The 25,389-nt window shown below is 39.5% G+C and overlaps 1 protein-coding gene across 1 annotated transcript; it reads left to right on the top strand.

Annotated features, from left to right (window-relative positions):
- Nucleotides 1-761: 761 nt before the first annotated feature.
- elk4 (ETS transcription factor ELK4) lies at nt 762-25,024 on the top strand. The gene is made up of 6 exons (XM_030420294.1): nt 762-972; nt 9,022-9,236; nt 14,617-15,381; nt 16,553-16,792; nt 21,679-21,798; nt 21,884-25,024. Exons 2-6 carry the CDS (start codon nt 9,030-9,032, stop codon nt 21,980-21,982), a joined length of 1,431 nt encoding a protein of 476 aa, XP_030276154.1. The 5' UTR covers nt 762-972; nt 9,022-9,029; the 3' UTR covers nt 21,983-25,024.
- Nucleotides 25,025-25,389: the final 365 nt, after the last annotated feature.

Here is a 25,389-nt window from a genome sequence, read left to right as displayed (position 1 = left end):
TTCTCCTTTATTGGCACTAAATCGAATTATTTGACAGTGCATCCATTCATTCACATTACAACCTGGCATAGCTGCTAAATGTGTTTGGCTGAATCGTTTTTAATTAAATTGACGCTGCGCTCACGCTTTTTAAAATCGTGCAAGATTTTTGAAGAAAAAAAATCTAATTGTGATTGGCCGCACAGATTTGAGCAACGCTTTGTAAACCAAAAGCCTACGGTAGAGAAATAAACAGTAGGTCATGTATGTTAGAGACATCAATCACTACTATTTATATGACGGGACTTTGTAGCTGTGCTCTTAAGCGTCAACAAAATAATAAACCTCGCCAGAGACACAGAGAGGAAGTGATCTCAGCGAGAGTTTAATGGCACATTTGCGTGCTGTTGGAGGCATCGGAATTTTGACCGCCGTAAACATCAAGCTAACAGGTGGTCATTTTCTCTTACAGGAAGAGCTGAGATGTACACTTTATAGAAGACAATAAACCGCATCTGCGAGGGAAACGGTACATGTTCAATTTTCTTTGAGTTGTCACTGCCTTTTTTTTTTTTTTAGATTTTGTGATTATAAAAAAAAAAAACACTAATAAAAAAACCTTGGCATCGCAAGTCAACTTCAGTGCAATAAATAGTGGTATTTAGTGGTATTTATTGCACAATTTCAACATTACAAAACAACAGCTACCAACACAATCTACTTAGTCTCCAACCAAATCCATTCAGAGACGCCACAGTTCTTCGTCTTGAGGTGTACGAGGAACGCTGAACGCATCATTTTTTCAGTTCAGAGGATATAGCGTCAGTACAAGCCAAAGGCAGTTTAATGTATTTTATCTCCAGTTATTTCCTTGACATTCTTGCTGAAACTTATTTCCGGGACTATGGCACGATAGAAAGCTTTCCAGAAATGTTTTGGGAATATTTCGACGCGGCTCGACGACTCGGAAATTCAGCGGGCTTTACGAGCGAGGTAATGTTAGCAGAGAAGCTAACACGAAGCTAGCAAAAGCTAACTTACAGTTAGCAAACTAACATTAATGCTTTGATTTGTCTGTCTCCTCGGCTGTTTGCACTCAAGACGACGGTGGCACTTGAGCTCGCCAATGACACTTGTCGGGAAATAATTGGCGGTCTGTGTTGACGATAACGAAACTGAGGTTATTCATCAACAAGTGGTCTTTTATTATGCACAGTGTGGGTGCTTGTCTGACTATCGGACAGTAGATACCAGTCACTTTAGCCCAAGCGTTATTAGCGCATGAATAACCCATGTTACATGACTGATTCGACCTATCTAAGGTTATCTCACTGCTCGGTTGATAACGTTTGCCGCTAATGTCAGGCGTTACATAACGTTCATCGGTAATCTTTTTCCCTGGCAGCAGTTTTGACACTGTCCTATTTTTGCCCCGATATCACCGGTTTTAACATGACAGTTAGGGACAGATTGTGTGTGTGGGGGGTGTGTCTCCAACCCAGCAGGTCTGGATGAGTCAGGGCAGATTTACCCGTCCGCATAAGAAGCTTATACACACACACACACACACACACACACACACACACACACACACTTGTTGACAGACATTGACAGGCAGAGCCCAAGTCACATTCAGCCTGTAATATGTAGTGGACAAAATGGCAGGAATACCACATGAAAATCCAGCGACACATACCAGTCATTATTAGGATTACTGTCACACAGCAGCTTGTGTCAACATATTGCCAATAACTTCTTGCCTGGCTTGTCAAAGCAATATGAATAAGCTTCAATAGTTGAGGTGTGAATCACAGGAATACTGTACACCAAACCTGCTCGGGGAGATATCTTAAAATTGACGACTATGATAGAAATCCTTTTCTAGGAGAAACAGTGTGCCCCTCCTGACACTTTCTCTGCGTAGTTGCATAAACTTGTGTGCATCTCTATGCCCACACTTTAATAGGATGTGACATTTTATTAAGAAGGTCCAGTCATGACCAAGACAAGTGAAGTTGCGGTTTGCAGCATTGGTTATGTTGGAGGCTTGGGCCATAACAAGTAATATACAAGTTGCAGTAAGCATCACAGTGCAATTCTGGGTTGCAAGCACCATTGTGCCACACTCTTAACTACATAGGGTCATAACAGCTGACACCCACAAAAGATGCCTTCTCCTAAATGGTCAAAAGGCAGAGTGGAATGATTGCGGAGAAAGATATTTGATTGGTCAAACATGTTATGGATTGTTGTATTCGTTGTGGCTTGGACTGAGCCATCAACCCAAAGTGTTGATGACCTGGAAATGGTACTCAATAATTCATAGTGGTGTCACAATTTTCAAAAGCTATTATTTGATTTGACTTTCAATTTTAGGGTCGTGATTCAATACGATTTTCAATAAAAAAAAAAAAAAATAGAGAAAGATCTGCATGATTAATGCTATTGTTAGACACATATCTGTATTTTATAGAGATCAACAGATTATTGGTTTGATGCCCGAACAACTGTTAGGCTATTTACATTTTCAAATTTTTTTTTTATTTTAAAAGACAGATACATTTTACCACAGCTTGACTTATCCTGGTTGCTTTTTGCAGATCAGATAAGACAAGTTTAAGTAATAGAGATTCCAATGTTCAACAAAAAATACAACCCTTCTGTGATTCAATAATAAACAGTCAAAGGTTGTTCAGTTTTTTTTTTTTAAATCTGCACTGATTAAGCCATCTTCCCAAGCAAATCAACAATGTTGTCCGTTCAATTCAGTTGCTCCCCCACAAGGAAACCTCCAAAAAAATAAGCTTCAGTGATACTGGTCAGTTGACTGTATTCATGCACACAGGATAAGTGTCAACAATGACTGAGGAGTTTCTGTGGCTTTTTGAAGTAACATGGTATTGCCAATGCTGCTTTTAATTTTGATCAATTTACAGTTGGAATGGGGACACCCTAATAATCAACTATCTTTCTTTAGAATCACCCTCAACCCATCTTCATGGTTACCTGGTCTGATGCAGCAACGTACTTACCATAATGGACAAATAGAGCAAACATGACATCTATTGTTTTTTAATATAATATGTTTGTGTGGGAGTGCATGCATCTGGCTTACACTATGTGCAATAGTATAATGCTTTTATCACGGTTTACCACCCCTGCCAACCAGTTTCTTGCAGCATGTCAACACTATGTCTCTGCTTTGATTGTCAACTGCTTTACTGATCTGTACTCACCATCTTGGGTATATGTCTTACATTGTGAATGTGAAGTTTTTTTGATGGTTCTGCCAAAACTAAAAGTAGTCATGTTATATTAAGTTTGAGTTATGTTTTAAGGCTTCATGACAGTAAAGTGATGTCATTTTATGAAGTCAGACCATTCTACTTGTCCTAGTACTTGTCTTTCCACTTAGTTAGTTGTGTTGATATTTTGTGAACATACGAATAGTCATCCTTATGATAATGTTAAAAATTATATCTTATTAGGGCCTATTTGGTCAAAAATGCTTTGAGATTTGATTGATTGATTGATTGGGACTTTTATGAAGTGCTTTTGATAAGATTTTAAAAAAATACGATATTATTTTAGGGCCATGCCTCCCAACCGTAGTGTGAGTTGTTGTGAACTTTAAAACCCAACTGTTTTGTAAATATGCAAAAAAAACAGCAGAAACGGATAGAGACTAGCCCCATTCACACTGGCTTTTGGGTGCGGCTTTAGTACGCCAATTCCCTGCCTCCGTCTCAGTGTGAATCTCTTGGAGGCGGCGAGGGGTTAAATTTCACTCCGGCCCTGATACGCCTCTGGAGGTAGTATCAGGGCCCTATTATTGGAGAACGGAACCAGTGTGAACGGATAAGCCGGCTTCACATATCGGGGGCGTGTCTATCGGACCGTCGTTAACTACACAGGTCCTTCACTCAACTTAATACAGAGAAATTTACCACAAAGCACGTTACATGACCAAACAAAAGTCACATTGTGACTGTAACTGTCTTTGGCAACTTATACGAGGAAAAAATTACCGCATACGTGGAGAAGCGTCCGTCCTCCCACCCGTCCTACCGACTCTTCCTCTGCCCGAAAAAGAGCATGTGTCATTGGCAAAAAACTTTAATTCACCAAGTGTTTGTGATGACAATAAATCACAGCGACGGTCAGCCCTCCCGACTGAGACTTCAGTGAAGCATTTAGCAGCTTAAGAGTAATTTGCTCAGGACTTGGTGGCAACCAAAACAAAAAGGCAAAAATTAGTTTTTGTATTTTTGAATATTTTCACAATCCTTCAAATAAAAAAACATAAAAAAAATCCCTTACTATTTACCATGAATTAGATTGAAGGCAACACATTTTCTTAGTACTGCCCATACAGCATAGGTTAACATTTTATTATCCTATAATTTTAAATGGTAAATAGCTAGTTAATTAAATATTCTGTTTAAGGTATTAGACTGTTAACAATAATGAAATTCTTTATAAATAATGTATTAACCAGTTTTAAGGTCAAATCGTCAAGGTCAAATTAAGTATTAAAAACATCAGTTGGCAACTTTTAAAAAATTGCTTAATAAAAGATTTATAAAGCATTTCGCTGTTTATTAACTTGGAATTAACTATTAATTAATGCAGTGTTTTCCACAGGATTTCATGAGACTATGGTGAGTATGGCATGTTCCCCCCTGAAGAAAATTTTCGCACATTTTAAAGTTAAATGTATCAATCTGGTGCACGTTGAGAGAACAATTAAGAAGCTGTCTCATGAATAACATGACCATTGATGAGAAATTGTTGAGAATATGAAATGTAGAAAATAATCAAATATAACACTGAGCTTTGTCTCTGCTACCCTCTGATTAGTGCAGTCCTAACTATTTACTTGACTACACAGCTCTGGCTACACAATGTTAACACAAGCATGTAAACTGTAGTCACTAGTCGTATTAATCTATTGCTTTTAGTCTTGTAGCCTATTAGTCCTGATTTATAACGAAATGTTGCCCAAGAGACCAGATAATCTGTCTTTATTTAAAATGGTAAGTGGCCGTAAGTGCCATCTATATATTGTCTGGTTTGTATGGTTGAGGTTGTTCCAGGAGAATGCAACGGTCAGTTCATAAACACCGCTGCCCATTGGCATTTATCAAATGTAATAAATAAGGTGAGATGTGTCAACACATTTTCTAGGCACAGAGTCGCAGAACTGCGCTGGAAGTGGCTGGTAAACGAAATACCGAAAGAGAGATATAGGTTAAGCACTGGCCAGCTAGGTTGATAACACAGACTCACAGACTGGCAAGAGATTGATCAACTTAATGTCACTGTTATAGACCACAAGTTTACCTGACAGCTGTTCCTGTAAGTCTTATGTTTTTCCTTCTTTCCATGACCAGAAGATATAGCTTCTTCCGCCTCCCTGAAGTTGTTATATTGACACAGCTTTGATACAAGGGGGTTGGTGGTGTAATTTGCAGGGCTTCGTATGTGTTTGTTTGTGTGTGCTCAAAATGTCGGAGATGTTCAGTGATATTATGCCAAGTGAAAAACATTTGTTGATCTTTTTTGGATTATGGTGCAGCAACTTAGACCATGGCAGGCCGCCAGAGTCTCATTAATTAAATGCAAATGCAGACTAACGTTCAATTAGCTATAAATATGACATTTAAAGCGTTACCCAGCAGAGTGGTTGTCATGCAAATATGAGAGACCATTGATGTATGAGGTTACTTAGATATGGTGTGAGATTCCAAGGTACTGTTTCCTTACACAGGTTTCATTAAAGTAGTATATTGTCAAACTCATTGTTCTTGGTCTACCCAACCAGCAGATCTAAACACCACTGAACCTTCAAGTAGGTTTCCTCTTCTTTAATCTCTCAAACCATTGCAGGCTGTAAGGATGCAGAGAGCACTGACTCTGTGCACAAGACAATGTGTTATCTTACTATCTATGAGTCACTTAATAGTTATGTAGTGTTTGATGTTTCTATAATATCCACCCACACTATATGTATACTCTGTCTTAAATTTTGGGCTCCCACTCTTGTCGCTCACAGAATGAGTCCTCCCATCTATCTTCTGTTTTTATCTGCCGAAAGTCCTTCCTCTGGTGAGAAGAGGAACCTGTCACTTTTCTCTGGACAGCTTGTAATTATATGACACTTCAGTAGTGCACCTACTTTAGATGAGCGGTAGAAAGGATTGTAATTAGTCCTGAGGTTTGCGTTGACTTGTCTGAGACACTCAAGTAGGATGCACCAGTTACACATGTAACTGTAACTGTAACATGTAATTCAGCCTACTCCAGGTGCAGATGGGACTGGCCTGAACGATTTTTAAGATTAAATCAGGAAAAAATGTAGATTTTTTTGTCTTGAAATGTTTAGGTTTTCAGATAGGGAATGTGCATTTGTCTCAGGTTGTCGGCACTAGTCAGTAGACCTACTGGATTAAATTGGAGTATTTTATCAGCTAATGTGTAAATCAGATGTTTTATTCTGTCTGAGTAGACCTCTTTTCAGAATGAGGCTTGGTGCAACAATACTAGCAGTCTGTTCAGGTCATGTACCTAAATGAGTCAACTGGTGTCCCACTCTGACAGGAGCTGAAGACCATGTCAATCAAGCATGTTTTGTAACACTTCCATACAGCAATGAGAGGTGGTCTCATCAGCCAAAGTGAAAACACCTGTGTGGTGTACCAGTGGTGTTAATGGCATTTGACCTAGGCATAGAAATTCACGTTGAAAAACATGCTGCAACAAACCCACTCAAAAAATCAGCGAAAAGGCCCGATGGGGGTTGCACCTTAGTTGAAGATAAAAATTAATTTAACACAATAAATTCATGACCAACATATGCTTTTCTGCGCATTGATCTACCAAAATAATCACAATATCACTTTTTGTGATATCACAAAAAGTGATATTGTGATTATTTTGGTAGATCATTGCGATCATAATTAATGATCATTGTGGATGTTACAATTTTACATCACGATTTTTATTGTCATTGAAAAACTGATAAAATCACAATGATGTGGCACCTCTTTTGGAGAACAAGCTTTGCGAGAATAGAGAATAGAATCTCTGCAGCACTACAAAATTTAATTAAAACACAAACACATTTTACCGGCTTTATTGACAGTACTGCTGAAGCTATGACAGGAAACAGGATGAGAGAGAGACACACGGCATATGGCACCCAGGCCGGGACTTGAACCCAGGGCCGCCACAGCGAGGACAAAGCCTCTGCACATGTGACGCCCACTCTACCAACTGAGCTAAACGTCGCCCTGACATTTTACCTTTTTATAGGATAATTGCAGTTCTTGCGATTTGGATATTGCACTTAGTCATATTGCGAATAACTGTGGCTGCCAAAGACTGGATAATTATTGTCAACTGACAGAGCGACCGATACTGCTGCTGGTTGCAGCTAAAAAGGGATGAATATGGCAAAGATATACCAAACAAAGTAGGACAAACAGTAGGACTGCATTATGAAAAATGTAGGTTATTATCAAAATGTCCATATATGCTTTGGGTTGGTGGCTCAGTTCCATTGCTTACCAAAGCATTGGTATTTGAAGATTTGGGAATGAGACTCAATCCAGAAACATAATGTTGCTTAAATTCGATAATAAAAAACGTAACACATTGGCAGGTCTGCAGTATCTACCTAGTAAAATGAATGGCTGCAGTAGTTGAACATAGTCAAGTGCAAAAAAAAGGTCCTAACAATTAAAAAAAATATTTTTCTTAGCTATAGTGACAACAATACAGCATTGAAAAAATAGTAATTATTATTTTCACTATACTGTGGATACCATTGGCCTCATGTCAGGATTACTGTCCTTGCAGGGTGCATTGTGAATGGTTTTCCTCTACTCCTGTTGTTAGAATATCATTCATTACTTCCGTGGCCGTGAAAATGAAATGTCCCTCACAGTGAGGGGGCATTTCATTTTCACGGCTATGGTGTTTTGCTGCTCTTTGAAAGCCAGATGTGAACAAGATGTTTGGCCTTGATGAGAACTAGTCAGTTGCCACTTCACAGTGCCACATCTTATACACCATGTGTTCTTACAAGGCAAAGAAAAGACGGAGAGGGGGGGGATTGTTAAATAGATATAATTTGTTTTCATTATTTCAGATCCATGGGTTTACTGGGACATCACTAGATGCATACAATTATTTCAGTGTCATCAATCATCAACAGTGCCACTCTTTACTTTATAAGCAGCCACAGTCCTTGGAGAGATCATATAGAAAGCAATCTTTAATGTCAACTCGAGGTCACCAAGAAACGAAGAACCTGAAAGTCTACTTTACACTCTTGGCTCCAGAACATCACATTAAGTGAATGGCATGGAAGGTGTTTGACTTCATCCAGCTGTTAATGAGACCACTCTTGAATATATTCAGCAGGGTGTATGGTGGCATTATCAACCTGGAATGTGAGAACCGCATAAGGGAACAGCATTTGCAGCAGATGGTGCACCTGGTCCTGCTTAACAGCCTGTTATCCTTGGATGTTAAATAACCTTTTACAGCAATTATGCCACATTTCTGCCCATACGTTGGGGTATCCAACGGACTTTGTAGTTTGAGTGGTTTCTTTGGCTTTTTAAAGAAACAGGTGAGGATCACTTGGATCAGTAGTTTTTTTTTTGTTTTTTTTTTACCATTTTCCTAATGCTCCATCTGGTATCAGATTTTGTGCTCAAAAAGGTCAAATATAGCACTGTCTTTTTTTTCCATATCCTGGTGTTGTTAAGACGGACACATGTACTGCTGACATGTAAGACTGACACTGTGTGTATTAATTAATCAATTCATTCATTAATTAATTAAAGGACACAAGCCAGAGCGACAGTAGATACAATAAGAACTTTGTTACAGCGCTTCATCACAATGTAAATATCAGAATAAACTGAACCCATTGAACTCCGGTAGTGTACCCTATTGATATTTTCCAAGTTTTTGGAAGCACATCATTTTTCAAACTCTAACTTCTATTACTTGTTGTTTATGTTTTTTCAGTGAGAGACATGGACAACTCTGTCACTCTGTGGCAGTTCCTTCTTCAGCTCTTATTGGATCCCAGCAATGAGCAGCTGATCTGCTGGACCAATGAGGAAGGGGAGTTTAAACTGTTGCAGGCAGAGGAGGTGGCCAGGCTGTGGGGAGCACGCAAAAACAAGCCAAACATGAACTATGACAAACTCAGCAGGGCTCTCAGATATTACTATGACAAGGTAAATGCATCACATCACTGCCTTGTCTTTTATGTCTTTGCTCAGTCTGTAAACGCTTAGGTTTGACATATAACAACAACAATGCTATCACCATAAGCCGGCTGTGCGCCTGCGCCCTAAACATTGTGGTTATCCCACATGTCCCAGACTTGTCATTCCCATTGTGAAGCCTGATTTGATGTGCTACTCAACTATGTTGCATATACACCCCATAAGCATGTGTTGTCCTTCAACTTTGTCAAATATCTGACCAGTTACAGCCTTTACAGTTGTTTTTGATGTTGACCTCTGTAGACAAGGGATGTCAGAATATGGTTGGCCAAAATGTTCCCCTGACCGGTAGATTACTTAATTTAAGACGGGTGTTTCTACTTCTTGATATTTCCTCCATTGATTATTTGCCATCCAAAGCCATAGGCACAAATAGATTTAAATGATTCTAAGTATCCAGTATGACAACAATTTGATTAAGTCTTCAAGCATTTTTTTGACATTGTGACATTTTCATTCAGTCAAACTGAAAATTCTGAGAAATTATGTGGGTATGGTGTTATGCAGTAAGCTCACTATACTCCTTATTTTGTTTGCTGAGAAACATCTTCACATATGTATTAATGCTGGTGTCTGCAAGATACTTATCTGAATTGGTTCCTGAGTAAAATTAAAGTGTATTTTCGAAATCAGCAGGGGTGCACACCAGCAAAAGTTATATTGCCCTCTTCATAGGATTGAAGTGGCAGTCACAGTAGCATATTGCTTAAACAGTATCAATTTGATTAATTTCCTCAACCACAAGTTGGAAACACAGCAGAAAAAACGCAATACTTCGGCTACAGTACTGATCAATACAATGCATTTCAGTATAATCTGTAAATTTGTTTGGTAAGAGGTTGATTTACCAACTGGCTCTTCCTCTGGTAGCTGTCTCCTACTGTTAATCTGATTGGTTGAAGTTTGCCCCATGATTAATTGTGATAGACAGATGGTCAGATGGTTCATCCAATCACCTGCCAAGTCCTTTACCGAACAGTTTCTAAGGGCCACTTGCCTTCTGTGTAACAAACCATCTTGCACGTCTGATTAACTAGAAGCGACAATGCATAAAGAAGCCATAATATATTACATTTTGACTCAGAGCACACCAACGAAGAATGAAATGTAACATCACTACAACCTTCCTGTGCCTTATTGTACCCCATTTTAGATTTCATAAGCTGTACCATTTATTTTGTGAGTCAGCCAAACCAAAAATCAACTTTTGGCAGCAAACATCAAATACAAACCAGTGTCTGTACCCTCGGCCAAAGATGATTTGAGAGAAAACCCCACTCTGTACCAATTAGATTTTTAAGCGGTTTCAAGTATTCTCAGAATATCTGTCAACAATGAATAGTAAACAATCTTGTGTTAGCTTATTGCACATGTCATAATATATACAAAACATTAATGTATTAAGTGAGCAAAAAATTCATACACAAGCTGTTTGCATTGTAGTTGGATAGCAGTCGAGTACTGACCATGAGCTGATGTTAGCAAATAGTAAATGGTATCTCTAAGTTATACCAGAGACGTTCTACTATTGTAGAAGTTTGTCCCGTCAGTCTGTGAAACTGTAGCTTTAGCTCACCTTAGCTCAGCAGCAACAGTATAGACTGAAAGCTGTCAACAGGGTCAGGTTAGAATGATATCTAATACCTTCAGATTTAATTGTTAGGGGTACTTTACCAGATGTGTGTTATTATACTATCTACTACATATCCGTAAACACAAACACACTTTTAAATACAATAATTACATTATGAAGAGTAGGGCAACACAATGGGTTAAAAGACAAAATCATTCTTACAATTTTGATATGATTCACAATAAGTGTAAATTATCATTTACATCACAGACTTCATTTTTGCCAATGATTAAATGATTAAGATCTTAATGATGTGTAGGCCTGTCACGATAACAAATTTTGCTGGACGATAAATTGTCCCAGAAATTATTGGATAAACGATAATATTGTCGTTTTGAGGCCATTTTTCAACTAATATAATGATACTGGCATAATAATGCAAGTACACCCTTTCAAAGATCAATAAAATTTTATTAATAAAGAATAATTAACGTTGGAAGAAGACATTTTAGATATCCAAAATAAATAAACAAAACAACCAGAAACAATAAATAAAAAGGACTCTCAGTCTCTGTAACTAAAAATTGCACTTGCACATCTGGTAAAACACAACTAAAAACAATAAGCTTAACCCTTTAGTACGTCGTCTCTCACGCTGTACAGTTGTGGAATTGCCATTTGTGACAGGCAAATTGTACTGGCTGTCAAATGTTTGCAGCATTTGTTGAAATGTCGGCTTTTTGCCATTATTAAAGGGCTGCATCTCTTTAGCGATGTAGCGCACTACACTGTCTGTGAGTGTGCACCATTTTGCACTGTCCTGTTTGTATTTTGTTTGTCGTCTAAACGCCCCAGTGATTGTGGACTGTCGGGGAGACGGTAGCTTTAGTTGTTTTTTTTTCCCAGCTGGAAAAAATGCATCGGATGATTATGCTTAAAGGCCCCCACACACCGCCCAGACTCAAACCGACAGCCAACTGTCTTTATCCGACCACTCCGTTGACTCTTGTCTGACCCGTTCAGCAGACAAGTTGCATTGAACACACCGCTTCAACGTGCTGCCAACTCCACAGTAGCGTGTATGTTCTGCGCTAGCGCGAAATGCAATGCAGTGGGTGGCGCTAGTTTTGTGTATAAAATGAGAGTGAGAGCTTTATGCACGCAACTGTCTTTACTTTCGATCAAAACGAAACTTAACTATTTCAGACAAAAACAGCTGCATACTGAACTGATGCAGCAAGGCATTACGGAACAAACACAGATTAATTCGTCCTGAACGGACATAGTCTCGTGCCAGTACTCCAAAACATGAAAACAGGGAATGACGGAACAGAGTGCATAGAAAAACAAAGCGCACACAGTATTCCGCCCCTCCCACACACCGCGCTGATTCGCTAGCACACTGCCAATCACAATTGTCATACAGCTGGCATACAACCAATCAGAGAATCCAATGGCTCAGACGGCCGACAGCCAACCTCCTCAGACTTCGCATGTTGAATTGGACCAGACAACATGCTCTGAAAGCTTCAAACGCAGCTGAACACACCGAACAGATTTGTTCCCGACCTCGTCCGAGTCTCCCCAAACGCTTCAGACGTCCAACGGTTGGGGCGGTGTCTTCCTGCCTTTTGGTGCAGATGTTTGTTGTATTGCCGCTTTTAGTTGCTACTGTTTTACAACAAATGCGACATACCGGCTCGTTCAGGTTAAGTTGTCAAGACTTTTGTTACTTAAATTATTTTATTATTAATTGTGGGTCTAAATAATTTCTGCAAGGGTTTCTGTACCTGTTCATTTTATTTTGAAAAGGTCCATTTTATTTTGAAAAGATGTTTGTAAGTCTGTGTTACGGCCGGTTTTGGTTGATCACGGCAGTAGCTTACATCCAGGCTGTAGATAGGAGCACACAGCCCATTGGTTTATGACCTGTGGTCATTTGGATATAAAATAAAAAGAAGACAAAAGACAATGGTTCACCACGGTCATTCGGTTTGAATACGAAGTGCTCCCACAATGCAGCTGTCGCGTTCGGCTCACAAGAGGCTTCACGTGAGAGACACGAGCAAAACAAACAAGCATGCAAATGGAATTTATCGAGGCCGGCAAAATTATCGAGCTCCTTTTTATTTATCATACGATTAATTGATTTATTGATTATCGTGACAGGTCTAATGATGTGACATTTGTTCTGGTCTGGTTGTTTTGGTCTGTACCAAACAAACATGCTTTCTTAAATCTGAAAAACAAGATTTGTAAGTCAGGGCATCTGTGCAGTACAACAGTACTTCATTCTAATGCCGTTAGACCTTTCAGCAAAAGATTGCAGGTTGAGCGTTTTTATTATTACACTTGACCATAGTGCAGTTTTATTAATATTTAGATTGTTTTAAACTGCTGAAAAAGTCATTTTAATTGCCAATGTATTGAAGTTACTATGAAAGCCATAGTAAATTTGTCTGGTTTCCAGGATCCAGGTGGGTTATAAGTTTATCTGAAGTTGACTTTAAGCAAGATACAGATTTAAATATTTGTGGCACAGTTAACCCTTAGTGAACTTAAAGCTGCTGCAAGCACTGTTGTTGTTTTAGCAAATTTCCTGTCCTCCTCTTCACGTCACCACACTTGTACAACTCCTTTCTATTTCAGAGGCAGCTCTCGTTGCCTGTTTCTTCTTCATCAGGAGTGCTGGAATTGGTTACTTTCCCTGTTCCGCCATTGCCAGTGTAGGTACCAGAACAGATCCCCGAGCAGACAGGAACATATCTTTACAAAGTTCTCTGTCCTGATTTAATAAAGTGAGCAGGGATACCAGAACATGTTACTGCATGAGTAGGGAGGGGAGGAGAGACATGGGACCAAACACTATAACAATGATTAGTGTTTGAATATAGAGCTATTGAACAGTCATTTTGATAAGAAAAAAAACATTTACAGCTGCTTTAAGCTTTCACAGTAAATTAATGAAAGAATCATTATTAACATGTGCACTTTAGAAAAAGTGGACTTTTTCTCTCTTCCTGCTCTCTTTTCAACCATTAATGATGATCCAGAATCCCTATTGAAACTGAATGAATAAACTTTGCACAGATGTACAGCTCTAAGTGTGTTAAGTGGACTGAGCACCCTAATATTTTTACTCACTCCCCAGTTCCAAAATGAATATGACTTTGATGAGAATGGGTAATATGCATATGGGATCAGATGCTTGTCAGTCATAATTACACCAATTACATGATGCCCAAGTTGCATAACAGCACTTGTTTTGAAGCAGCAGCTGGAGACTCAGAGGAGACTGCTTCTTCCAGACAGCTGCACCAAGCAGTGCACCAGTAAATGGCAAAACACAAGTTAATTGCTCCTCAGAATTGTTTAAAGTCCATTGCTAAGTGACATGCGGAAGAGGGGGAGAGTGCTGTCTGTCTCCCACTCTGCTTGTGGTTTGGCAGGAGCACAGTCTGACCCTGTGGGCGTTCTGGGCAGGGCTGCTATGGTATGTTTGGCTGCAGCGTTAGTGGCTGCTAGTTTGGTACAGACAGGAAGGACAGAGCTGTCCCACGCAAAAGGCTTTACTGTGGTCTCACTTTTCTATTTTTTACTGCTCGTGCCTCTTTGGGAGACAAATACTACATTTTTCTGCTCTCACTGTGTACTTTCTGCCTAGATGATAATGATGTACTTTTATTTTTACTTTTTATTATATCCACCAAGTGTATGAACATGTATTGTTCTCCCATTGGTTTTTATGTCTTACAGAACATCATAAAGAAGGTGAATGGCCAGAAGTTTGTCTATCGCTTTGTGTCCTATCCTGACATCCTGAAAGGAGATGTTGCTACCCGAACAGAGGGCGGGGATGTGGGTGCAGGGGGCATCCTTCCCCTGTCAAAGAGGGGAGACGGCACCCTTCAGGAGGGTGAGTCTGGTGACAGCAGCAAAGTAGGAGGTAGTACAGCTGCTCTGGGCCCTAGCACCAAGCAATCAAACCGCAATGACTATATCCACTCCGGCCTGTACACCTCCTTTACCCTCAACTCGCTACAAAATGGACGCCAGCTCTTCAAGTCCATCAAAATAGAGAACCCTGCAGAGAAGATGGCTGATAAGAGAGCTCTCTCTACCACCGCCCAGAGCCAGGAGCAGTTGACTCAGCCACAGCAGCCAACTGGTTTGCCATCTGTAATCAAGTTTGGAAACACCCCTCCAAAGCCAGCACCACCTCCTCAGGCTGATATAGAGACAACACTGATCTCCAACCACCTGGATCCTCTACAAGCACCACCACAGAGGGCCGAAGACATCAGCACACACTCCTTCCTGCCGTCCCAGTCTGTCTACTCATTTGAACACATCCGCCCTTCGGAATCGACGTTCAGCCTACAAGACATGACCTCTGCAAGCCCGTCCCCAAACTTAGTGCCTGATTCCTCCCAGGAGTTGGTGATTGACAGTGACATGGAGTCTCGATCATCTCAACCTATATGTGCATCGGAGCTCCCAGATGCTCAGGCACAGGAGAAGGCAAGTATACTGTACATACAAACACATCGCACACAGTGCTAATTATTAAATAATTTAAGAAATACCAGGAAAATACACGTTTCAAGGCTCAGCTTTTAGCTCTCATCAGTCTAGCCAGTTTCCGATTTTCTTTCTAAGAACTAGGTCCGGTGCGACGTGTTGATTGCATAAATATGGTCCATGGACAGTGTGTGTGTGACATGTTGAGACCCCCACTGATCAGTTTGCTAAAGGTCAAAGGACAAAAGCTGCTGTTATGCTACTGGCTTGCTGGTCCTACTAGTGATTGTTTGTCCTCATCAACGGATTAAAATAAAAGTAAACAACCAGTATGAGGCAGATCATTGCCGTGTGTTACACTGGGGAAGACCAAACCGATTAATCCAAAAATAATTTATAGATTTATCAATTAATCCCAATCTCAAAATGGGAAAAAACACATAGTCATTTCACCTCCAGCAGACATGGGACCAAATTATCTTTCCTTTAAGTCGAGCATTTAATCTGTTATTGTTCTGTTTGTGTTCTCTACCAACTACTGACAGAAGCTGCCCTATTTTCACCAGTTAGATTCTGGTTGGCTCCTGTTCGTCGCTTAGCAAGTAGTGAACAACCGGGTTTTGGAGCATTTTTTCCCTAGAAAAAGAAAATGTCTGCCTGCTGCAACTGAAAACCAAAAAATGTGTATATATATATATATATAAACAGGGATATATATATGTATACATGTATACAAAACAACTAAATATACATGTATACACTTGCAATGTCATGTGTGATGGTAATTTTTAGGATGTGGTACTGCATGACTACTGTATAAATTACATTTATATTGATAGTATATATGATATATATATATATATATATATATATATATGTATATATGTATATATATATATATGTCAATATAAATGTAATTTATACAGTAGTCATGCAGTACCACATCCTAAAAATTACCATCACACATGACATTGCAAGTGGTTAATTGATATGTTTGTACAATGATGCAGATTCATATAAAAATCACTGTGGAGTTCCTGAAACATGCAAACACACACCTGTAGTGACTCAGATTTTGTAGAGTATAGCAAATGTAAAACAGAAGTAATAAAATCAGAAAATGGTATCATAAAACACATGTAGAAATTACCGTCTGTCTCTTGCTGACCAGGTGGACAGTGGCATTGGTTGTTCAGGAGATGAGACGTGCTTTGGGGAAGCTGAAACCAGTTCGTCCTCAGTGAGCAGCAGCACCACAGTCTGCACTCAGAGCTCAGGAAAGACACGCAAGCCACCGAAAGTCCTGCAGATCAGCCCGCCAACACTGCTGGTCACCACCTCTGACTTCTCCCCCATGAACCTGTGCAGCCCCTCCCTGCCTACGGCCTCTCTCACACCAGCAATGCTACAGGTGAGAGCGTGGATTTATCCTCATTTCGTACTGAAATCAGTTTTATTGAGGTAAAGACATATTTAAACAAAACCTTTATACAAATACACAACAATACAAATCAGAAGTTTCAAACAGCCTTTGATTTTTAAATAATAAGTGAGTGAAATATGTTGTTTTAGTATATAAACAATATGAACCACTTAAATATGCCAACTGCATTCTTTCAGTCTTAGCCTCATCTTCATATATTTTAAAGGAAATTAAATAAGGACATATGTAGAAAAGGGAAGTGTAATTAGGAGTGGGACATCATCTCTTGTTCTAGTATCATTTTGGGAGCATTTACTTATTACACACAAATTGCAAATTTAGCCTGTCACAAATAATGTATTGTTGCATTGACTTGTATTTCTCTTTATTAACTTCTACAAGGCTAGATAAAACCAGGAGGTCCCTTGAAACTGATCTGTTTGACATTCAGTGTGCCAAAGATTGATTCATGACCCATAAATTGTTAATAAAAAGAACAAGATTAATAAAACACATATCTATAATGAATTTATAATGAGGTTAATCTCCCACTGTTCTCGAAACCAATCTAGAAAATTTCCGAGTAGGCTGGCGATTTGATTATAATTAAAACATATAAAGTGGTTTACAATAACAGGTTTCTAAAGATTTTTCATCATGGGACTTTGGTGCTGCTTGTTGAAGTTATACATTTAGTTGCATCTTTATTTGTTCAAACAATTTATGTCTACAGTATTTTTGTAAACCTTTTAATATGCGTAAGAATGGCCCAAAATGTGTGAAAATGATGTACTAACGCAGTTTAAACTGAAACTTTACTGATTTTGAACTGACTTTGTATCACTACAGTCTTGGTAGTATATGAAATTGAACGATGTAAACTTGCAGCCAGAGCCCGATACTCTTTTGCTGGCAAAAGTCATCCAGTTGACACAAAAAAGGCATCTAGAGGATTCTGTTCTTGAATCAACTACAGATTGTTTTCCTGCGTGTATGATTGCGTCCACGGACACACAAAGGCTGTTCAGACAGCAGGCAAAATCCCATTTGTTTCTCAAATCATATTTGAAAGACTGAGTGTCCACGCTAGTATTTGTAAGTGATCAGATCAGGCTTTTTGGTCCAGACATCACCAACATACTGTATGGGGTTGCTATGGTGACAATGTAGTAACGTGTCAGTAACGCCATACGCTGGTGACGGGGAGATCAATCATCTCAATCTCCAAACAATCACACTGTCAAATCGCAATCAGAAAGTCTATTTCAGCAAGACTCCACAGACTGTGGTTCTCTGTGTTGTCTTCCAAACCCCTCTGCTAGAAATATTCTGGATTATGCTCAGCCCCTCGATGCACATCTGTCTCTCTGGATTTTAAGTCGCAGTTGTGTGTGTGGTGCAGTGAGTGACGTAAAAGGTGTTGTTGATGGTGAAATTCAATTTGAGTGACCAGAGCGTCCAAACTACTGTCCATACTTACTCGCCATCTCTCTTAGGGGTCAACTGATCCTAACCGCAAACATCAAATTACTCACTGGAAATCCATAATACTTCCACACCAGTGAAAGAGGAGGGGGTTCAAGTTCTGTCTATGGGTCTCCTGCATCTGCAGTTGCCATTGTTGTAAGAGTGGTGTAGCTCCTTCTAGGAATAGGGCGGTGCGTGAGGTGTGTGTGCGTAAGGTGCGTAAGGTGTAAGTGGGCGAGCGAGAGTGAGGGAGCGTGTATGCTTGCGGACAGTGAATGAATGGGAGAGGAAGGAGAAGCGAAAGGAGTAGCAGGAGTAGTGACGGCAACAAAGTGTACGATATAGTCTGCAGTTTAGCTGTGAATAAAGGCAACGGCTAGATACAGCAAAGCTCCCTGGTATTATTTCCCGACCAGTTTAACACGTGAAAGGGGTTCAACCCGAGGGTAAGCATAAACTTCGGCCCTGGAGGAAATAATCTCCCCTGTGCTTCCTGACCACGGTCCGGGAGCCGAACAGGAATGGTGTAACACCATGCTATCGTTTGGCTGGCTGTAGTCAACAGCTACTGGCTTAGCTAGTAGCTAAATTAGAGGAGGTTTACTCGCAGCACTTCAACATGTGTGTGTTTTTTTACGCTTGGCAAGCCGACCGGACATGACATGGGGGCGTGGCAGCACTGACAATTCCATCTTTTAATTCGAAGTTTGAGATTGTGACTTAATTTCGGTCGATTTCGTTTTAAAATCGAAATCGTGACACCCTTAATAACCAGTGATGGTATGGAACTAACTATAATCTACTCAAGTACTGTGCGTAAGTACAATTTTGAGGAACTTTACATCAGTATTTTCATTTTCTGCTCACTTTATACTTAAACTCCATTCTTATTTGATAACTTTAATTATTTTGCAGTAAATTATTATAATTTGTGGCTTGTTACCAATCAGATATTGTTGTGGGTGGGACATTGAGTGAGAAAAATGCTGAATATCGGCCAGGCAAATAATCAGTCTAACCCTTGTTCTCTCTCTCTCTAATAAACTATAAACCTAGATAGTGTTATTTAACACTGCCTATTTAAGTCTAAATTGCTTTCAGGGACATTTTTAAGTTACTGGTTAGCTGCATTAGAGCAAGATTGTGAACCAGAAGTGGCTGTCATGTTGTTCCTGTGATGAGCAAATGGAGGCAGAAAAAACTCTGATCAAACTGTAAAACAAGGCAGTGCTAATCAAATATGAGCCTTGATCCTGTTCATTGTCTGTTTCTTTTCTCAAATGTTTTCAAAACATACATAAGTATTCTGTTAAGATGTAATACAATATTGTTTGCGACCAGCTGGCTGCTTTACTGCTTCCTGTTTCAAAACCAAGCATGCCTAACTAACACAGTACATCGCCCATCAGCGTAAGTCTTTATCTGTCCAGTGCAGCTCAGTGTGTTCTGGTTGTTGTAAGTTTTTTACTCTATGAGCAGAAGAGAATACCACAACCCTTACAAAAATATGTTTCTTTCTACTAGATAAAAGGCCCAAGGGTCATCCTAGTGGAGAGTTGCCTCTTTAGGTAAAATGGCCACAATAGACTAGCATGGGTGTCTAACTGGACAGCACCAAGAATTGACATTGCACAGAGAACCTCCAGTACTCCAGCAGGTGGCAGCAGTGCAGCAGTAATCTGTAATGCCTGGCCTGTTTCGCCCTGTTTTTGTTGGTGTGATATTGCTCTCAGTGATGCTGTTTGCAGACCACATGACTGTGTGCGCCACTGATCAGAATTCAGGGGTCTATTAGATTTTCTGGTTAAGACAGTGCTGCTTTTATTCTGTTCCTCCTCAACAAATCAGGTCAAGTTTGATCATGAGATCCAGTGTCCGGCTGCCAGTCAGCTCACATGAATACGTTCCTCTTTCTGGTTTCTCTCTCTTCTTTCAGTGATTGATTTGAATGTTGCCTCTTCATTGTATATGAGGATTCAGTTTAGTTCTTGATGGTCAAAACAGATGCATGTGGATTAGTTTGTAAACTGCTCTCGTGTTCAGTATCTTTAAATTTGACCACACATGTGTTCAGAGGTGAGTCAGTTTTGTCATCCATCCCTGGGTTAGAAAGGGACACTTTGGTATATAAACACTTCAGCATGTCACCATTTATATTATATATTTTTAATTCATTTGACATATTGACATCAATTTAAACGATCTTATATCTAAAAGTAGTAAATCCTGATTACATTGACCTCCATCTCTGTTATAAAGGAAAATACAATACAGACTTAATTCAAGATATTAATGGAAATATGGCAAAGGAATGAGTAAGGACCAATAAACATCAGGGTTTTCCCTGCCATTATACGGCTTAGGCGCGGCGCCCAAGCATTTTTACCTCCCGCCTAACATTTATGCATGTATTAGTTTTTACAAGAATAAATGACTGAATGACAGCATGACTGAAGGGTTAAATTAGTCAACAAACTATTGCCAGCAGAGCCAAACCCAAATTGGAATTTTGTGGCTGATACTAATGTAAGTGTTAAAATTAAATTAAAATAAAATATACATATATATATATATATATATATATATATATATATATATATATATATATATATATATATATATATATACATATATATATATATATATATACATATATATATATATATATATATATATATATATATATATACATATATATATATATATATACACACACACACACATGCTGACAACGTGAAGCAATGGAATCGCACACATCACAAAACAATTCCCTTGGTATTTGCGTGCATTCTTGTTCAATGGCTGCTCTCAATTCAGTGATTGTTGCAGGTCTCATAGTGTAGACTTTGTCTTTTAGGTAGTCTAGTGGTGTGAGGTCTGGTGAACGTGGAGGTTATTCAACGAAACCCCTCCGTCCAATCCACCTGTTTGGCAAGATCTCCTAATTTGTCTTTGCACTTCAACTGCATTTTCATACTTCCAATAGCATTTTAGAATGAATTTCCTATCTTCAAAGTTTAGTCTGGCTGCCATCATTAATTCCAGTGGGTTTAATCTGCAAAGAAACAACAAACAATTGAGTTATCAGCTGCTAAAGTGTGTATAAATTTTTTTGGGACACCCTGTATATATATGTATATTATATATATATTTATTTTTATTATTTATTTATTTTAATTATTTTATTATTTGAACAATCATATCTGTTATCAGTTAACAGTTGAAGTGGACAAACTACTTGCATAAATGAGCCTCTGTTAATTATGTCAAACATACAGTAGCATTTCTCAGTACTTACCGTCTATTATTGAGTCCATATGCTGGTACATCATATCTTTAAAAATGTCAAATCAGCCATTATCAGTCGGGCTCTAATGAATAACTGTGTTGTTTGACTCCCTCTTCAGACTCCTACTCTGTTGCTGACTCCCAGCCCCCTGCTATCCAACATCCACTTCTGGAGCACGCTCAGTCCAGTTGCTCCCCTCAGCCCAGCCACACGACGCCAGGGAGGCCATCTCTTTCAGGTCAGTACATTAGAGTACACTGTATTTACTCTATGTGTCTATGATGCTCTAAAGTGTCCTAACACTCCATTTGGCTCTCTTCCAGTTTCCATCTGTCCTTACCCCTCAGTTCCAGATCCCTGTACACAGTATGGATGGGACCAACACACCTGGCCCCATTTCCCCAGACCCTCAGAAGACATAGGATTAACCTGTACTGCGTCACCATATTTTGATACAGACAGCTCCCCCCACCCCCTTGGCTCCATCTTCACCTCCCACACCGAGGACAATTATGTGGGAGCACAGTTGTTGCCATTACTCATCACTCCGGTGCTTTAAAGTTCACTGCCACACAATTCACACTACAATCAGATGTATGGAGGTAGGGTCTGAGAGATGTTGGCAGTCCACATTTGATGGATTAGGGTGACACATTCAGTTTTTCTTTGAGCACTTACATTCTCTGGATGCTCTCCTATACTCATACACACTGATTCAATTGTTGCTTATGCACTTATGGATTAATTGTGTCTGGCTTTTTGGGATCCTCAGTCACAACAATTCGAAGGAGGGAAGAGTTTCTATGGCAACAGTTGGTGCATGTGGATTGGACCCTAAGCAGTGACAATCTGCTTCATACTTGGACACAGACCAGTGTGGTTGGGGATAACAGAATCTTTCCTTTTTATAGATTTCCCTTCTTTTCTTGTGAGACAAGTTGCTGCCAAAAAAAAAACATCAGTTAGTTTCTAACCTGTCTACTTCTCTGCTGACAGTGATTCTGTTCCTTTTTGTGCTCTGTCCTTAACTTTTACTCTTGGTGAAGAGTAGTGCTTTAACCTGATAACCTGCATGTTTACCTGCAACTCTTTTATCTTTTACCCAGCTGTGAACCTCACCTCACCTGTCTGAGTTTGCACTGTTAGCTGCTCAAAAATGCTGGCTCACTCTAGCCATATCCAACAGGACTTTTACCTTGACTGTCTTATGGTGACATGTTGCCATAATCTGAGCTGAACCTGGAATCACGCCTCTACTAAACTGTTCAAATGTGTATATACAGTAGAATAACCCAGAAAGCCAATGTGGTCTGATCTGCTCCAGCTGGTAGGCTTTCAGGTGGAAATGAAATAAAGTGAAGCCATAGCCCTTTCTGTGCATCAACTTTGCAAGTAACAGCACATAAATTCTGTGTTGGTAACCACTCTGATGTTGCCAACATGTTAAGAATGCTTAGTTTTTATTGTTAGTGTCAAATAGAAGTTGTAGAAGTATTTATTTGAACAGTTCCAACAAAATGTTTCAATATTTTAGGAATTCTGTGTTTTGGGAAATGCACCTATTTGCATTCTTGCCAAGAATTCTGTAAGAAATCTAATACCACTCTCATGTCTGTGAAGTAAATAATAATAGACAGCAGCTGGTTAACTTAGCTTAGTATGAAGATTAAAAACAGTGAGACACAGCTAGCCTGGCTCTGACCAAAGTTAAAAACAAATCAAGCACCTCTCGTGTTCACTTATTGATTTGTTCTGTCTTGTATTTTTAATCAGCACTAAAATCAAAATCTGACTATTTCTTCATCCAGTCTCCCCTGGGTGACTGGCAACTGCTTCAGACCAAGATGGTTCAAGCACACCCGTAAAATCAGATCTAGATCTTTTTGCACTTTTACGAGATATTGCATGTTAATAAGTGAGCTTTAGAGGTTCTCTGACAAAGCAAGTCTTCCTTGGACTTCCCCTTATGCTTCAGTTGTTTAGGAGGAGCAAGCCAGTTTTGCTGTGAAGCTCCAGAAATATTTTGTAGACTACAAAACTTCACCTGACTACCCAGCAGCATGGTAGTGAGTAGACAATGACTGAATTTTCATTTTTGCATGAAGGTTTTCTTTTAGTTAACCAACTGCCTGTCCCAGCTACATATTTAGCATACAGACATGAAGCTGGTATCAATCATCTAGGGTTGTCACAAGAACCGATACTTCGATACCAATTCGATGCCGACACGAAAAAAATTAATTCGATACTTGCTTTTTTCTGGTAACGTCAGAACCGAATATACAACTTTTCACTCGGCGAGCCGTGTCGATTCTTGGCGGAACTGACGGGGGCAGTATACGCGTGTGAGCAGCACAGAGCAGTCAGCGGCGCTGAAGAAGAAAACCTGCTGTCTTAGAAAAAAATGGCTTCAGCAAGTGAGAGTGAAAGCACAACACGTCGGCTCGTCGACAAGACAGGTACTAAGAGTCGCGTGTGGAAATATTTTGCATTCGAAGCGGATAAATACAGAGCAATTCCAGACTCAAACAAGCCGACATGCAAACAGTGCCTCAGAAGTTTTCAAACGAAAGGAGGAAGCAGGTCAAACCTGGCCAAACACCTCAAAGACAGGCACCCCGGCTTGTTTAGAGAATTCAATTGGTGGTATCAAATTAGTATCGAGAATCGTGGAAATTCAAAGGTATTGGTATCGACTACTGAAATTCTGGTATCGTGACAACCCTACAATCATCTTATCTGACTTTTAGCAAGTTGGCATTTAAATAAGGAAGCGTTTTTCCCAAAATGTCGAATTATTTCTTGAAGTTAAATTAAAAACTGTTCATCATGAAGCTTAATCACATCAGGCCTTAACTCTGTGTAGATAGTTCACAGGTCAGCTCTGTTTTCTTTGTTCCAATTGACTGAACTTAGATCATTTTTGTGTGCAGCGTCATTGCAGCTATTTTATCTCCAACTCTTAGCGGCTAGACTTGTTACAGTCCAGCCTTAACCTTTGCCTAGCCTTAACCATCTGAAATAATCCAGAGGAGTGTAGAAAACCCTCTGGAGCATTGAAGCACCGTCCTTGCCCTGGAAAACTCCTTCTCTAGATCATCAGCCATGAAAGATTCAAACCTATTTTGTAAATGACTTAGAAGCCATAAGTCTGAAATACAGACTCGATAGGTAGATCCCACATCTATATGCTATTAAATGTGGAAATTGTACATCGCACTTGTTTACATGATACTTGGATAGAACACGCTTGAAGTGTTTCTTTATCAAAGTGTCCCTTTCTAACCCAGGGATGGATGACAAGCGAATCTCGCCGGGGGGAACTCATGCTCATTTTTGCTCAACTAACAGACATTTGCCCCCTGCAGTCCGTCACATTGATATATGGTGCCTTACCACAGCCAAGCCCAAGGTTATTACCCAAAAGTGGATGGAGCTCTATCATTAAAACGTTAGTGTCTATACTACCAGTATATGACAGCGTTCGTTTGTTTGTCTGCTATATCTTTGTGTAGACCAAACCAGAGCCCCAGAAGTTTGGAGTAAAACTTCACAGGGATATTTTGTGTGCGAGCACACTTGAGTTCATGTGGACTGCCACAGGATCTTAAATGTGCTGTAGTGTTGTCCGGGATGCATAACTGTACATACAGCCAGCAACATGGGTTAATATGCAGAGCGTGTAAATCTTATCAAGCCATGTTTTACGGTTTGCGGCCATGTCTCTTTCTAACCTGCCTATTAATGTTTGTGATAACAAATTAACTCAAACTATATATATATATATATATATATATATATATATATATATATATATATATATATATAT

Source organism: Sparus aurata, chromosome 6 (assembly GCF_900880675.1).
Source record: "Sparus aurata chromosome 6, fSpaAur1.1, whole genome shotgun sequence".
Classification (NCBI taxonomy): Eukaryota; Metazoa; Chordata; class Actinopteri; order Spariformes; family Sparidae; genus Sparus; species Sparus aurata.
Note: the sequence above shows the minus strand (reverse complement) of the source record. Positions and strands in the feature narration are given on the sequence as shown.

Excerpts from the sequence above, each read along its gene's own strand:
- elk4 (XM_030420294.1), top strand. The coding sequence starts at position 9,030 with ATGGACAACTCTGTCACTCTGTGGCAGTTCCTTCTTCAGCTCTTATTG. Across the intron at positions 9,237-14,616 it reads TCAGATATTACTATGACAAG|AACATCATAAAGAAGGTGAA; the intron begins GTAAATGCATCA and ends TATGTCTTACAG. Across the intron at positions 16,793-21,678 it reads TCACACCAGCAATGCTACAG|ACTCCTACTCTGTTGCTGAC; the intron begins GTGAGAGCGTGG and ends CTCCCTCTTCAG.